Source organism: Austrofundulus limnaeus, unplaced genomic scaffold, assembly GCF_001266775.1.
Source record: "Austrofundulus limnaeus strain Quisiro unplaced genomic scaffold, Austrofundulus_limnaeus-1.0 Scaffold238, whole genome shotgun sequence".
NCBI lineage: Eukaryota > Metazoa > Chordata > Actinopteri > Cyprinodontiformes > Rivulidae > Austrofundulus > Austrofundulus limnaeus.
This window is the reverse complement of record NW_013952640.1, coordinates 87,573-103,981: the sequence shown is the minus strand read 5'-3', so window position 1 is coordinate 103,981 and position 16,409 is coordinate 87,573. Positions and strand designations below refer to the sequence as shown.

The 16,409-nt window shown below is 39.1% G+C and overlaps 1 protein-coding gene across 5 annotated transcripts in view; it reads left to right on the top strand.

Moving 5' to 3' along the window:
- fam184aa (family with sequence similarity 184 member Aa) overlaps positions 1–16,409 on the top strand; it is a gene marked incomplete at both ends in the record, with an annotated part of 81,365 nt that overhangs the window by 2,522 nt on the left and 62,434 nt on the right. For 4 of the 5 annotated variants that reach the window (XM_014020022.1, XM_014020021.1, XM_014020020.1 and 1 more), the window contains 1 exon segment: positions 12,641–12,718. In XM_014020022.1, coding sequence (XP_013875476.1) covers positions 12,641–12,718 — 78 coding nt within the window. 5 annotated transcript variants of the gene reach the window in all.

Here is a 16,409-nt window from a genome sequence, read left to right as displayed (position 1 = left end):
ACACAGCCTTATATGGTGTTTTTGGGGTGGTAATCTCCTCTCGCGTGCACGAGCAGCTGGATAGAACAGGTGGAATTTACGCAGCTCATTTACACACTTTTCCTGAAGATAGAAGAGTTTGTTGAATCTGACGTGACATGTTCGTACGAACCCTTCGTACGAACAAAAGTAAGAGAAATTTAGGATAAGAATACGAACGTGTTCTTGCATGAGGCCCAATGTCTGTAAATATGATCCAGTGATGACCATTTTTTGTGGTTTTTAAGGTCTTTTGGTTATGGCAGCCATCTTGAATTGGATCAACTCTAAATTTGAATCAGTTGTAGGTGTTAATACAAAGATGGCTTCCTGTGATTTTCATTAAAATTCCTCCTTTGCTGTAGTTCATGAGATATTTTGCTAAAAGACAGACACGTGCAGTTGATGATAACTAGAAAGAAGGAATTTTTGGCTGTTTTCTTATATATTTCAAAACTTACATGTAAAAAAGTGTTTTGCTTTCTGCCTTCCTGTTGTTTTTTCCCATGCATTTGGTCTTAGTTTTTAACTTCAACTCCTGCAGGTATGATCTCCTGTAGCCTATTTGATGCCAAGTGTTCTTATTTTTTTTAATCCATTGAATTGTTTAATTTTGCTGTGTTTACATGGAGTTTTCCTGTCTTTTTTGGCACTTTTATTGCTATAAAATGGCTTGAGAATTTCCTTCATTTCATATTGGACATTTGTTTTCTCTGAAAATAAGAGCAAGAAAAACAACCAATTTGAGCTGAAAACTAAGTCTTATTATGTAAAGGGAAAAAGGCATGTGTAAATGACTGTTGGTTGCAGCAATTTTATTTTACTTTGGAATGACACAAAAATCTTTATTCTTGAAATTGAGTTGCCTTTTATCAAAGAAGAACAAAAACTGCTTGAGTGGGAAGAGAAAGCTCTGTATTTACTGGTCCATTTATGTTCCAATTCTCCCATGTGGTCACAAGGTTTAGATCAACATTGAAAGGATGAGATCCTGGATACCTGGATAGGGTGTCCTCTGCATCGAAATGAGTCAGTTGAGGTGGTTTGGATATCCTTTTTGATCCAGAACTTGCTGGAAGGATGACATATCCTGTCTGGGCTAGGAACACCTTCGTGTCCCCCAGGTGGAGCGGTACAGGGTTGCCGGGGAGAGAGGTGTCTGGGTTTCATTCCTGGATCTGTAGTCTCCACGACCCGGGTCACCCGACAGTGATAAGCAGTAAAAGGTGGTGGTGGACACAAAATGCAACCATTCTGCATTTTTATACAGAAATGTCTGTGAAATATACACATTTTGTTTCTAAAATTTGTGCTCAGCTCACTAAATCTTTTAAAGCAACAGATGCTTTGCAGGCTGTTCTTGTGGCAAAAAGAAAACATTTGGAACATTAAAAAACAAAACAAAACCGACATCTACCATCACGGTAATAATCCTGAACAAAAGCTCTTTTTTTGGGGGGGTCTATTAAGTTTAGACGCACCACTTATAACTTTGATATAAATTGATATAAATGGTTGAATTGCCACTATGCTTGCTTTCAATCTTCCAATTCAACAAACACCAAACAAGAATAGAATTTAAAAAAAGTTTAAAACAAAAGCAGAATAAGCTGTTGGGCATCGGCAGAGATGATTTGGCAAGTTTTCATGAGTACAATCCACAAGGGAATTTTCCTAACAAAGAAATATGGCTGCATTTAAGGCAAAATGAACAGACTTTGTAACTAATAAAGATAAATTGTCAAGAAGCATTGCTACAACAAAGAAATATTTGACCAAACACACTTTATTTACACTGAAGGAACTCAACTAAGGCTACGTTCACACTGCAGGTCTTAATGCTCATATGATTTTCTTTTTGCGTGGGCGTTCACATAAATGTGACCTCCATCAAACTCCAGTGTGAACTCTCCATGGCATTGTTATGGCCTGTGTCCACAGAAGATGATGAAACCTCATATTTAGCTCACTTGATGCTACATATTAGCTTATGTGGATTGATTCAGTGCCATTACAGCCGAATAAATTATCTTTTGACACGTTTGTTTCGTTCATCTTTACATCTGACCCTGCTTCATGTTGGCTACTCTGCTGCAGCTTTGTATTTTTGAAATGGAAGTGACGTGCTGAAAAAAAAATCCACTCAACTTCTGTTCTGTAGCTGAAGACGTGTGGAGTTTGAAGATTTAAACTGCACGAGGTTGGTATTCTTATTCTAAAGATACTTGGATCGTTCCGTATAACCCCCCACCTCACTGATGTAAAAGTCAAATAAAATGTGACACAAGTGTTCAGACTGTGGTTACTTAGCAAAACATCAGATATGAATCCAATTTTGGCAGCACAATGGATCAGTGGTTAGCACTGATGCCTCACAGCAAGAAGGTCCTGGGTTCGATACCCGGTTTGCACTTAGGATTTTTCTGTGTAGAGTTTGCATATTCTCCTCATGCTTGTGTAGGTTTTCTCTGGGTACTCCAGTTTGTGCACACAGACCAAAATTATGCCTCAAGGCCCAGGCCTTCTTTGCAAAAGAGATTTGTGACGTCAATGGGACTTGCCTGGTTAAATAAAGGCAGATAAATATATAAATAAAATTTAGTACAACTAAAGTCCCCCTCTCCACGGGTGTGCCTGTATGTGGTTCTCCTTGGTTCAGCCTTGACCAAAGGTGTTTCCATTTCTGGTTCCAATCGATCTTTCACAACCACCCTGGCAGTGGTTCCAAGTGGTTGACATCGAGTATTGCACACTCTTGATTTTGACCACAGAAGACTTCTACTATTGGACTGACTGAGCTGAGGCAGAACTTGCAAACTCCTCCTGCATACTCTTCCTGGAGAGAGGTGAAAAAGAGGAGCACATACAGTTAAAGCTGGACGGAGCTGTCTGAAATCAGCAGATATCCTGGGAGGTTTCGGACAAACTGGCTGTCTAAGGTTACACAAGCAATTAACAAGTCGGTAGATGGTAGAAACGGTATAAAGTTGGCCTACGGTAGAAATTTACCCTCTACCGTCCTATCGTCAGTTACCTCATTGCACCTGTGTCCACAGGGCTGCGAGTGCAGAGACAACTGAGCAGGAGGAGTTTGAAATATAATGAATAAATTGTAGTGTTTTAAAACACGTTTAAAGAGAATAATCCGCAAAATTCCACCCTGCAGCTGTAGAAAAGTTACGTCGTGTCGCGTGATCATTTCCTCCCTCCCTCTTGCTGCACGTCGTGCAGAGCGAAGCTTTAACAAGAGCGTAATGACGTCAGCAGCCGCTGGTTCAGTAAACAGAGCTCAGTCTGAACGTAGCTTGAAAGCTTCGCAGCTCCTGGAGTAAAACCCGCCGAACAGACCGCCTCTGAATTATCTGGTGGATTAATTATCTTGTGAGCACGACGTTCGCTTGCTCAAAGTAAATAAAGTACCGCCACTTTCTTTATTTCATCCACCATTAAACAGAGACCAGCAGAGGAAAACAACAGAGGCGCTTCCCGACAGTCCGAACGCATCTGACCTAAAGAGCACAAGCAGCCAGCTTGAAGTGTTGGAACGTTTTAGATGCTCAAAACCTAGCTTGAATACATTTATTTATTTTAACTGCATCCTCTTTTGTTTATTTGATTTAAACTTATTTGCCTTCCATGGACCTCCATCACACAATTTTTCTAGTGGYGAAATGACATCAATAGAAACACGTGGAGCTGGATTTTAATTTGTGTAATAAGACAAAACATTCTTGTTGTTTTCAAGAGTTTTCACTTTAAAGAAATAAGATACACAACTGATGCTACAATACAAAGAGTTGGATGTTGCCTTGATATTTGTTTATTTTATATATTGAGAAATACGTTAAATAAAAGAAAATAAATAAAAGTTTATTATTGAAAAAAACAGCATACACAAAGTACCGAAAATTGGTACCGTTAAGTACTGGTACCGGATATTGGTACTGAATCGATTCAAACGTCAAAGGTACCTATCCCTAATTGTTCCCTTCAGTCATAAATCCATCTTGCTAATGTAGTTTAAAGTTGGATTCTGCTCTGATGATGAAGATGAGAGTGCAGCAGTGCAGCAGCCGATAAGTTCAGCAGGCAGAAGCTCATGGCATGGCAGATTTGGCTTCACCACACTTGCATTCCATTTATCTGAAATTGTTTTATGACAGGACTATGTGCAGCTTAAGCCCTTTAAGTTCCTATCACACTATAACATTTTAGGCAACGTTGAATTTTTTATGTCTAAATGAGTAATTTTACTAGAAGTCCTGGTAATAACATCCACTTTATTTTGATATTGTTGAAAATTTGAGAAATGTTTTTGTTTGTTGTTGAAACGGTTTTACAATATATATAAAACATTCTTCTGTACTTCTGTTATGTTCATTTGCACTATAGCAAAAATACTGGGTTTGATTATGATTACAGTTTTGTGCAAAATAAATGCTCTAAAAATTACATTATCTTTGCTTTTTATGATAATTTTCTACCGCAATATATACCGTAACCGTGAAGGGAATTTATACTGTAATTTGAATTTGAGGTCATACCGCCCAGCCCTAATTTGAGTCTATGAAAATGTTCACTATGGTAATGGGGTAGTGTGGTCATACAAACTTATGTCAAGCAGAGGCTAGAACAGATGTGAACTGACTAGAGTGAGACCTGACAATGGAGACAGGGCTATACTGAAAAGGCCCGGGTCAGATTTGAAAAAATCAGATATGTCATGTTCAGGCTGTCATGGAAGAAGAATGGGACATGAGATCAACAGGCAGGTCAGTTCAGCTCCTGTAGTACTGTGTGCTCTGTAAACTGTGTTAAGTGAGAAGTTCACTTGTTATATTGGAGAAACTCAGAGTAGAGCCACTGCTCCTCCACATTAAGAGGAACCAGTCAAAGTGGTTCAGGCATCTGGTAAGGACGCTTCCAGGATGCCTCTTTACGGTGGTGTTCCAGGCATATCCAACTTGGAGAAAATTTCAGGAAGACCTTGGACACGCTGGAGAGACTGTCTCTTAGCTGGCCTGGGAACACCTTGGTTTCCTCACAGCTGGAAGAAGTGGCTGTGGAAAGAGAAGTGTGGTCCTTCTTCCTGTTGAAGTTGCTGCCCCTGTGACCTGACTCCAGAACATGTGGAAGATGATGGATGGATGGAACAAATTCAAACCAACTTTTGCAGTGTAAAGAGAAAAACAAGCTTTGTGTTCCCTTCAGTTAAATTACTCAGCAGCAAATATACGTATTGAGCATTTTCATCATTGTCAGGTTATGTTTCTGCTTTTTTGAAAGCTTTTTTGTTTAGGATTTTATTAAATAATCAGCGTAAATGCTGTTTAGTTTTGTTTTCGTCAAAGATGCTCCAACAGTCCTCCTTGTTGTTCAGTGTGTCTCTCAGGTTGGGATGGGTTGCAAGCAGGAAGGAGCATCCTGAATGACCTTGAAGCATATAGAGCTGTGAACAAAGCAACCAAAATGTGTGTTTAAGAAGGATGAAGTCAACATGCACTGTGTTCTTCAATGTATTAGCAACACAGACCACACCTCGTGGTGTGTCTGGTGCTGGAAAACAGACCACCAGCTCCAATGTTGAGGAATCCCACTGAGTCAGGCTTTTATTAGGCTTGTAATTACTGAATACAACTGTAATCTTCTGAAAAAGCAGCAGATTTATGCTGGAGCCACACACTGCCTTTGTTCTCCAGACCTTAGTGGTTATATTTTTTCTGACTCGAATCAATAGCAATCAACTTAAACCTCAGAAATGACCCTTTCTGGTGTGCTGTTGTCATTTTTCCTACTGTTGCTCATTTCTTGAACATAGAGTAGATGTGGATTCGACACGTGGATGATGGAAGGACAACTAACTTTTAATGAACTTGAGCTATTGACCAGTTTTATCTTTGTTAGCTGTGTTTCAGGTCCAATCACTGAATAAACCACACTAAGAAAATTGTAGTTTTTGTGTTATATTAGTTTATAAATGGTTCTCAGAATTATTCAAGAATAAAGTTACATTTTTTGAGGAAATAATTATCCCCCATTCACAAGAAGCTTAATGGCTGCAACATTTTCAAAGCTGGAAATTTTCTTTGAGAATTAATGGGAATTTATTGGAATAGGAACAGTTAACACTAAAATAAATTACAGAGACACACCATAAAATTCTCAGCTGTAACTGGATCTCAAACTCTGCCCAAATCAAACACCAAGGAAAAAAGAGGGATCTTAAGCTAAGATTTAAAAGTTTCAACCACCTCAGGAGTCTGTATGTAAAAAGGTAAACTATTCGATTACCTCTATATTTTTGTTTGGATCTTGAAACATCTAAGAGAAACTGTTTGGTAGACCGTAGCGCTCTTACAGGAGTGTAGATGTTAAGATCACATAAGTATGACAAGGTCAGACCTTTTAAAACTTTAAAAAGCAAGCAATGAAATCTTAAAATCAATCTGGACAGGCAGGAAGCCAATGGAAAGAAACCAGGATTGGAAAACCTGTTAAAAGCTGAGATATCATGTTTCTTCAACTTGGAGTCAAACTCACTATTTACCTATAATGAAACAAAACTTTTATGATTTTTTGTTGATGCTATACAGTTTGTTTAAATTACCCCAAGTTTTCAGTTAATTCTTATAGATTCAAGTCATTTCAATAAAAAGTTTCCAATTTGGAATATTTTCAAAATTGCCCAGCTTAACTTCCCATTAAAAGTTTCTGGAAAGTTTACGTATATTTTCTGCCATTTTGCAACCCTAATTAGCTGTACTTCTACAACTTGTTCACTTTTCAAGATGGCTGCCACAGCCTGTTGACCTAAGCCAAGCCAAAAAATAGCTATGGACCAAACCACCTTAAACTCCACCTCTTCCCATGATGATTTTAGTTTCAAACTGTGACATGAAAGTTGGCGTCCAGAGCTACGATGTTTCTGACTTTATCATTTTAAATTCTATGTCTTCATTTGTTCTGTTTGGGTTCATTCAAGAAGCAGGACTGAAATATTTATTCAATCGAAACCTAAAATCCAAGCGTTTACTCCTATTCGTGAAGCACCCTGTAGTGTCCTTCGCCCAAAACAGACCAGCGGGGAATGTGAGCAGTGCAGATTAAAGATGTCTTCCAGTTGTTTTTTTGCAGCTCTGAACACCGACGTGTGCCTCCATTAGCTGCAGGCTGTTGTGTTGCCTTCAGGCTTGTTTTGCTTTGGAGCAGCAGATTTTTAAAGTTTTCTGTAAAACTGCCAGCTAAGAGGAAAGATTTGTTGTAATTTTTTTTTTACATTTTAAAAGTTGTCATATCTGCTCGGTTTCACCTTCAGTTGTTTCTTTCTCTTTAAAATCTTCTGATAAAATCAAATACCAGCGTCTCATGGGGACAACAGAAATGTCAATTCTACAGATGAATAAATCCAAAAATGGCTATTGTGTTTATCTTTTTGATTTGTAACAACACAACCTGCCACATTCAGCTGCTTATCATTTTCTACTTCGGTGAATGTTGATCAGTTTGTCAGGTCCAGCAGATGCCCACAAAGTCTGTTCAATCAGATTTGGTTCCAGTTTGGTGGAAGTGACACATTTTACACCACATTTGCATTTTGTACACATTCTAAACAGCTGCGAGATCCTCTCCGTCTCTCTGTGGAGAATTGGAAAAAAATTTTTTAGAACATCATTGTTGTCAGATTTGGGTATTTTTTGAGTAAATATTTGGACCAGAATATAGGATCCCTCGCCAGCCAGGATTCAAGTTGGCAGTGAACTTCAGAGCAGTCATTCAACAATAATTTACAGATGTCAGATTAAATTTAGTCCACTGTTTTGGTCAAACCTTGAAGATACAGTTATGTTTTATTGCAGGCAATATTGTGTAGGGGTAACCCTGGTGAAATATTCATTTCTATTTTTTGTCTTTGATTTTATTTTTTACACTTATAAGAAGAAAATCATTTTAAAGTGTTTRTATTTTCTTTAAGTGAATACAACAATATATTCCATATGTTTTTCCATTTAATCTTCTATTAGAGGTTATGATCAATATATCATTACTCAAAGTTTTATTGAATTAATCTTTGCATGTCTCTTTATTCCAGAGTTTGACACTGTGAAGGAAAAAGAGTTGAAATGTGTTTTTAATGTTTTTTCTTAGTACTGGTATTAATCATGGTTTTATCATTTTTTAAATTGATTTATTGATTAATTATAATGTATTATTAATCCATTGGTGCAAAGGTCTGACTTATAACCTTAGGTGAAGTGATTTCTAAGTCCACCAGTTTAGTCTGCCTTTTCTCAGGCTCCAAGGTCTTTTGCTGATAAACAACACCGCAGCTGGCCGCAAGTGTGGGAAAATCAGATTGTTTTCTTTCTCACCTTTTTTCCCCTCTCAAAGAAACTAATTTTCTGTTCGGAACAGTTAACACTAGTCGTTGTTCGTTGTCCGTCGGAGTGCATGGTTCTGTCTGAGTCTCTCTGAGTGCGAGCCGTGCAGGCACCTGCCTGTGGAAGTCTGGTTGTCACTAACATGCCTAGAAGCACCGGAATGACTGAGACCGCGCCTGGAGCCACTGGAGGCTCCTTAGGGGTGAGACGAGGAGTCTTCTCAACCCCCCCGCTGTCATGAGCGACATTATCCTGCGGACTTCAATGCTGACCGTCTACCGATGAACCATCTACCTGCCTGTGGGCTTGTCTCTGTCTGTGAAGACATCAAAAGGTAGAAAAGTGTTTGCTGAGATGGGTCGCCYAGGTGAAGTCTAGCCCCGGAGATGTCTCGTGCTGTGACATGCTGTTTGCTGGTCTGGTCTAATTTAAAGAACAAGTGCCAAATTCACTAATTTACTTTTCTTACTATTCTTAATGCTTAAATCTTTACCTTATTCTCTCATTTACTTAAAACCTAGTTAAGCAACGTGCCAGTAAATTACAACACCTTAAATTTACTGTTTTTGTCAACTCTGAGTGGAATTTTTATGCCGAAAATATATAACTTGTGTCATTTATCCATATAATACTTTAATAAATGTTTGTATGTTTAATCCTGTTCATATATCTAAAATAAATTACTTTATTTTGAGAAATCTGTTCAGGTCACAAGTTTTCATTTTTCTCATTCATGATCAGAGGTGTATTTCATTATTTCTGGGATTTCATTTTGCAAGATCTTGAGGGATTATTTTGTGAAGATTAGGCTGGTCCTAAATTTCACAGAGTGATTCATTACAATTGCATTGTCCATGAGATGCATTAGTGCTTGTAGTATGTGTTCCTAATGACTCTCAGCCATTACCTCACCGAATTAAAAAAGCTGTGAAAGTTAGTCATCTCTTTGTTTGCTAAGTTGCTTAAATGGGACGGCCATTTTCAATTAGACTGACTCCAAAGATTAACTAGAGTAATCACATTTTCTGAGATACAGACTTTGCTCAAAGAAGTGGAACAGAAGCTAAAATCCCCAAAACTATAGCTAAAAGCTTAAAAAAAAAAACTATAACTAAAAGATTATTTCATGAAATTGTAACTAAAAGCCGAAATCAACCAAACTGTAATTGATTGATTGATTGATTGATACAGCAGCTGCTTCAATCTATAATAAGCAAAATAGTAGCTAAACACTAAGATGAGCAAGACAGTAGCTTAAAACTAAAACTGGCACAACAGCAGCTAAAAGCTAGAATTAGCAAGACAATAGCTAAATCAGAGCACAAGAATACAAAAATAGAGCAGTTTTGCTGAAGCAGATTTCAAAGAACTGTGTTTTTTAAAGGAACGAAAGAGATTTCAGTATATTTCTTTGGCTAAGATTATTGTAAAAAAAGTTTGAAAAAAGTACAAATACTATAAGTCATAGCCCACTCATCCCAGTCGAGCCAAACATTTTCATATGAGTGGTTAAAATAGAGTTTATGTAAATGGTAATTGGCTTGAACTTATATAGTGCCTTATCAAGTCCACATGGACCCCAAAGTGCTTTACACTTCAGACATTCACCCCTTAACACACATTCACCCACTATATAGTTTAATTTCAACATAATATTCAGAAGAAACTATGAACAGTCAAAGAGTGATATTTTGGTAACAGATAAACTCACTACCAAAAACATTATCACCCTCTTTACCTTCATCAATGAGCAATAATGGAAGTTAAATAGTTTTTATTGCAAATATATTTGCTATATTCAGTAAATATTAGTGTCAAACGGGCAGAAAATGTTTGACAGCTTTTCTAAATAATTAGTTGTTTTTTGTTCATCTGTCTTCAACAGCATTGAAAGTTTTCATCTCCGCAGGATTTAATTGCAACGGAACCCTGTTATTAGACAAGTGTACTGTGAAAGATTATTTCTGGAAAGCTCAGCTTTACCCTAAATAGTAATGTGAGGTATCTTTTCTCCCCAGAGAGGGTGAAACAAAGTAAGAGGAGGGAGGAGGGGAGATAAAGAACATAAAAGGGGGGGTGGGGGGGTGGAGGATGAAAGCACGGGGAGACTGAAGAGACGGGAGATGAAAGCAGCAGGCACATCGGCGTCATTAAAATAATCATGTATAATTGAAGGAACATTTCCATGGCTGACTCGGTGCTCGCGCTCAGAAAGAACAGAAGTTGAAAATCTACCTTCTTTAGTTCTTTTACTGCTGGATGAGGTCGTCCAAAAGGCTCCTGTAAATACATCGTCCAATCATTGTTGCAGAAAAATGAGCAAATCTGTCTACTGTGTGTCTTTTAATTTACACAAGTAAAGCTTTAAAAGTGAGTTTTTATTGGCAGGATTTATCTTTTTGAGGTGTCTGCTCCAATCATAGAGCAGTTAGCTTTAATACACTTCTTTTCTTCAGGTTTAAAATGTCTCCCTTTTTCCATTTTAATTCCTCTTTACAACAAATAAAACCATCACTTTAGTAAACTCAGTCTAAAATACTCTAAAGGTTTACATGAAGTACATTCCACAGACTTAACAGAGCTAATAAGCTAAATTGGAGCCACAGTTGCTGAAAGGTCAGAGCTCAAGGCCAGACAACAGGCAGTTATTGGCTTTATGTAGCTTCAAAACTAAAAGCAGCAGAACAATAACTAGAGGCTAAAGACAGCACAAGAGTTGTTAAAAGCAGCAAATCAAAAGCTAAAAGCAACAAAACAGTTGCTAAAGCAAAACAACTCAAGCTAAAAACTAACAGAAAAAGAATGGCAGCTAAAAGCATCAACACTAGCTTAATGCTTTAGGCTGCAAAATAATTACTAGAAGCTAAAACAGCTAAAAGAAGCAAACACCAGCTAAAAGTAGAACAGTAGCTTAAAGCTAAAGGCAGCATAGCACTAGCTGAAAGAAACGGCAGTAAAACATTAGTTAGAATCTGCAAAGCATGAAGCAAGCAGGAAGTACCGTATTTATAATGTAATGCGCTTCGAGTATAATGCAGTCCCCATTTTTTGAGCTTAAAAAAGCATAAAAAAAATCTAATCCTTGTGTATAATGCTACTCCTAATTTCATACAGATGTCAGGATTTTTCAGCCCTTGCGGTGTACCCTCTGTGGGGAATCAGATTAATTTGGGGACATACCTGTGGGTGAGTTTGAACTGTCCCTTTTAAAACTTTGGTTACAGCAGGTTGGATTAGAAGCCAGATCCCGATAGTTCGAATTATTTTGAGTGATCATAGTTTAATCTTCAAGGATAAATATTTAACCCTTTTGCTTGTGAAGAAGTAAAACTTAAGCTACATGAAGGTTTATAAAATGCACATCATGTGATCGTATCAGTGTTTCAGGTATATAAAATGTCAAACCCCAGCAGTGATTGTTTCTAAAACATCCATTTAAAAGTCAGGAAGTCATAAACAAACTGTAAGTGTATTATTTATGGAGGATAATTACATGTCATGTGAAACAATCCCTCCAAGTATGTGTCACGTGTATATTTGTAATCTTTATTTAGCTCACCTGTAACAGGAAAAAATGTTTGACATGCTCACTCAGGTAGCAGCTAGCAGTCTGTAATACAACTGACCATGACTGAAGCTGCTCACCGGAGGGGGGCTTCAATTTGCAGAAAGTTAAGCTTTTTTAAAGCTCCTGCATATCATTTACCTCCAGCACTCATAAAACCTGCTTATATTCCTGGGAGGGAATATGAGCATGACTGACGAGATGTTATTCACTTAGGCTCGTGTGTGTGGGGAGTGTAACAGCAAGAAGAGGAAAATCCTATATTTATATAGGAGGCTTATTGTAAGATAGAAAGAAAAGCTGATTAGATTTAAAGTGAAATTAAAACAAATCTTTTACAGTGTGTTTATTTAGACAAAACATGTCTTTAAAGGGTTTTCTTTATTGTGTTTTATGCAATCCTAGCTACACTTCATCACATATCAGCCAAAAAGTCCATTTTTAAATTTTGTTTCCAGATGGACAGAATAGAAAGTTTTCCTGCAGCTGCTGTAAATTTAAAGCTTTGTCTTGGGCAGAGAACATATTTCTCCCCTGATGTTATTGGTATTGATTTTTGCAGCAATTCCAATGCAGTGTAGTTTTTTTTCTTCTTCTCTCTGTAGAGTTATCGATTTTATATTGAAACTGTTAATAAGNCCCCCCCCATCTCCATTCTGTCATCACCTTCTGTCTGCAGGTAATTTATGCTCTCAACACCAAAAATGATGAGCACGAGGAGGAAATCGAGTCTCTGAAAGAGGCCCACGAGGACGAGGTACTCACACTATGAAGCACCAGAAACGGGTTACATAAGACAAAACCTGTGGACCTGATCTGAATTTATATTTAGCATTGTGGTACGACTACAGGGTCAGAGTATAAATTTGGTGTCAGAGCTGCAGTTTCTTTTGGTCATATTTTAAGGGTAGTTCCCCCAACATGTACACACATTTTCTTACTCTTGCATTAAAAATATATATTTCCTCGTAGAAATGAAAACAGTGTCAGTTAAAATGATTTTACGCTAACAGTTTTGTGCCTTTTCAACTAAATGTGCAATCAGATATAATCTGCAGCTACACATGCCGTAAGTTCTCCTGTCACATCAAACTGACAGGTCACAAAGTAGTATAGTGAGATTTTAGCCAGTGCTATAATCGCTAAAAATGAGCGATTGTTGGATTTGGTCAGAATAAGATTAATAAATAACTTATCTATGGAACTCTTGAAGGAAATGTCTGAAATATAAACCTAAAGAATGTTATTAACAGTGGTGTCCGATCCTCTGCCATAAGCAGCTCTCTGGCCAATCGGTCTGCAGTCTGCTGAGGTCCAATGTTCAGTTCGACTCGGACAAGTAGGTCCTAAGAAGCGAGCCGAAAGTGGGTGGGACCAATCAATGGAAAATCAATGAACCCACGCTCCAGTGTAGCTAAGTCAAGACAATATAAAATTATCATTTGAAGATTATCACCTGTCTTAGTGTAAACTCGTCGAACCATAGTCTGAACATTGTTCCTAGGCCAGTGGTGTCTGATTCTGGTCCTTTAAGCCACTGTTGTGCACGTCTCACTACTTGTTTCCCTGCTCCAACACACCTGATTCAATTGAATTACCACTTGAAGTTCTGCAGAAGTCATTCAATTCATTACCCAGTCATTAAAATCTGTGTGTTGGTGCAGAGAAACCCCAAAAATAGTGGTTCCCAACCTGTGGGGCCTCTCCTGATGTAGATGTTATAAAATGTCAAAGTAAGATGTCTCACTATGGGTTACGCCTCCCCTACATTTTCCTCAGAAGCATTTATTTCTCTACGCCAATCCTTATTGGCTGGTGATCACTCTGTATGTGCCACCTACCCTTTAAGTAGCTTGTGCCATGATGCAACATCATTTGAATTAAGCACCTCTTCTTGTTTTTCCCCAGCAAGAACGGTTGTCTAGTGAGAAATCTCATTTATGCTACTCTGAAAATTGGGGCTATGCAAGTAAACTAAAGTTCTCATTCATAGCATTTGTTTCGATGTCTCACTATGGGATATGGAGACTCCCATATCGCCAGACAACTTATCTCTAGTGACCCCCACCGCTTAATGGTGCTCGTCCTGTTCCAGCAAGGACCCAGAGTTTAAAACATTGGAGACCACACTTGAAACAGAGAAATACAACTTATAAAATCAAGCAAAAGCAAGTGTTGATGACCAGCTCGCTGCTGCACATATGTCCTGAATAGAGACCTCTTTAAAAAGAGCCCAGAATGCAGCCATGCCACAGGTGGAGTGAGCATGTAGGTCCACAGGTACACACCATAGGCACAAAGGCTGGGTATGGCCCACAAAAGGGTGTTGGCTGTCTGTCTTCCCTTCAAAACCCATGTGACAGGCTGAGATAGCAGCCAGGTACCCCTTAATTGTGGAGAAGGCTTTTTGTTTATCAATCAGCTGCTGCAGAAATGACAGAATCTCCCCAACAGTACATTGAAAAGAGCCACTGTACCAGCAGTCAGTCGCCTTCCTCCTCTGTCTGGGGTACCACGCAGCAGCAGGAAGTCAGAGGAACACAGTCCTTGGCCAGGGGTGAGGAACTGGTGAGTCCAGCTCCATCAACTGTGAGAAGACGAGGCTGTCAGGCAGCCCTTTTCCTCCCACACATCAGGGTCCGGCTTAGTGGTCATATCCTCGCACAGCTCAGCTTGGTGTGCAGAGAGCATGGAGGAAACACCAAGCGCTTTAACAGCGACAGCTGCAGCTCTGTAGGCCCTCTCTGTCAAGGCAGCCACCAGCGCCTCCATTGGGGGAATCGTGCATGCATATCAAGCTTCGTCTTGCCCTCAAAATCCAGAAAGAGGGCTCCATGGATTTGACTCTTCCCACTGAACAGACAGTCTTTTCAGGAGACCACAACCTCCTCCAGCAGCTCTGGGAAAACGGAGCAGTTTTTTTGCAATCCTAGTGGTCTGTGGTAATTTCTTCCCTTGGTTACAGGATCTGGTAGTCTCTGTAGCTACTTCAGGCCATGGGATGTTAACTCTAGATGCAACACATTTGCAGACAGTCTGCATGTCCAAACACACAACAGGAGAGGCTGTCGTTTTCTCATTCCGGGGGGACAGACGAAATGCCAGGCTTTGCAGCCTGTGCATTTGGGATGAAGATTTCATCATGATCATCATCGTCATCTTTAGACACGAGGAGCTCCAAGATTACCTCATCCTTATAGTCCAGCTTCAGAATGTTCTCAGCAGATGAAAACACTGCGGCTAAGTCCAGCTGGGAGCCCTAGCTGCTTGTAGCTCTTGGTCCGGCGTCCACATATTTATCCCCCTCATTGTAGTTGCCAGGTGGTGGCCCGTTCGTTGACAAGTAAGAGGCCCTGCTGGAGTGGTTAGCTTGGTGTGCTAACCATCTTCGGAGGCTCTTCGTGGTGAAATGAGAACAGTTCGTTAACATACCCAAGACATCAATCACCATGTAGCCATGTTCCAGCCTGAGGCACGTCGAGCACACCTGGTGTGGATCTTTTTCCTCAAACTTCTGTTCCTGCAGCCACAGAAACAAAGCTCTGGGTCACTACCTCCTCTTTTATGAAGTGTAGTGGAATCCATGTTGGTTGCTGATTTGCTAGCCAAAATTGTCCCGAGCTAACAGGTATGCAAGCTTGAAATGGAAAACTGTAAAGCTGTTGTGGTAATACAGAAAACTACTCAGAAAGGTGATAGGTGCTCCAGACTATGGTGAAGACTGAAGCCACCGCAGCTAGCGCCTATCGACGGAGTGTTGGCAGTTTACCCTAGTAAGTGGACAGTTAAGCTAGTCTGCTAAAATCGAAGGGAGAAGAGGTTTTATCAACCATTCACCTTTATTTAACCAGATAGAGCCCATTGAGATCAAGATCTCTTTTCCAAGGGTGACTTGGTCAAGAGGTCAGCAGCACACGTCACAGGGTAGTTGACACAAAAGTTACATTGTAGAAAATAAAAATATACATAAAATACAGTAGCATCAAACAGATTTAGACAATGAGTAGTACAAACAATCTAGATGAGTCAAAGTAGTAATCTAGGCGTTGACAGATGTTTCAAGACAGATGTTTCTAAGACCTTAGAAGGATGCTGCGTCATGGGGCAAGCTACTTAAAGGGTAGGTGATGTATGTGTCACGATCACCAGCCAATCAGGATTGGCATAATGAAATAAATGCTTCTGAGGAATATGCATGGGGTGTATCCCATAGTGAGACATTGAAATGAATGTTGTGAATGAGAACTGATTCACACACTATCAAGTTACTTATATACTGTATAATAATGTATCTGATCATGTCTGTTCTTAAAATGTACAAACCCACAAGCTGAGTTCTGCATTGAAAACATGGGCTGTCTTTCTTTCTTTCTTTCTTTCTTTCTTTCTTTCTTTCTTTCTTTCTTTCTTTCTTTCTTTCTTTCTTTCTTTCTTTCTTTCTTTCTTTC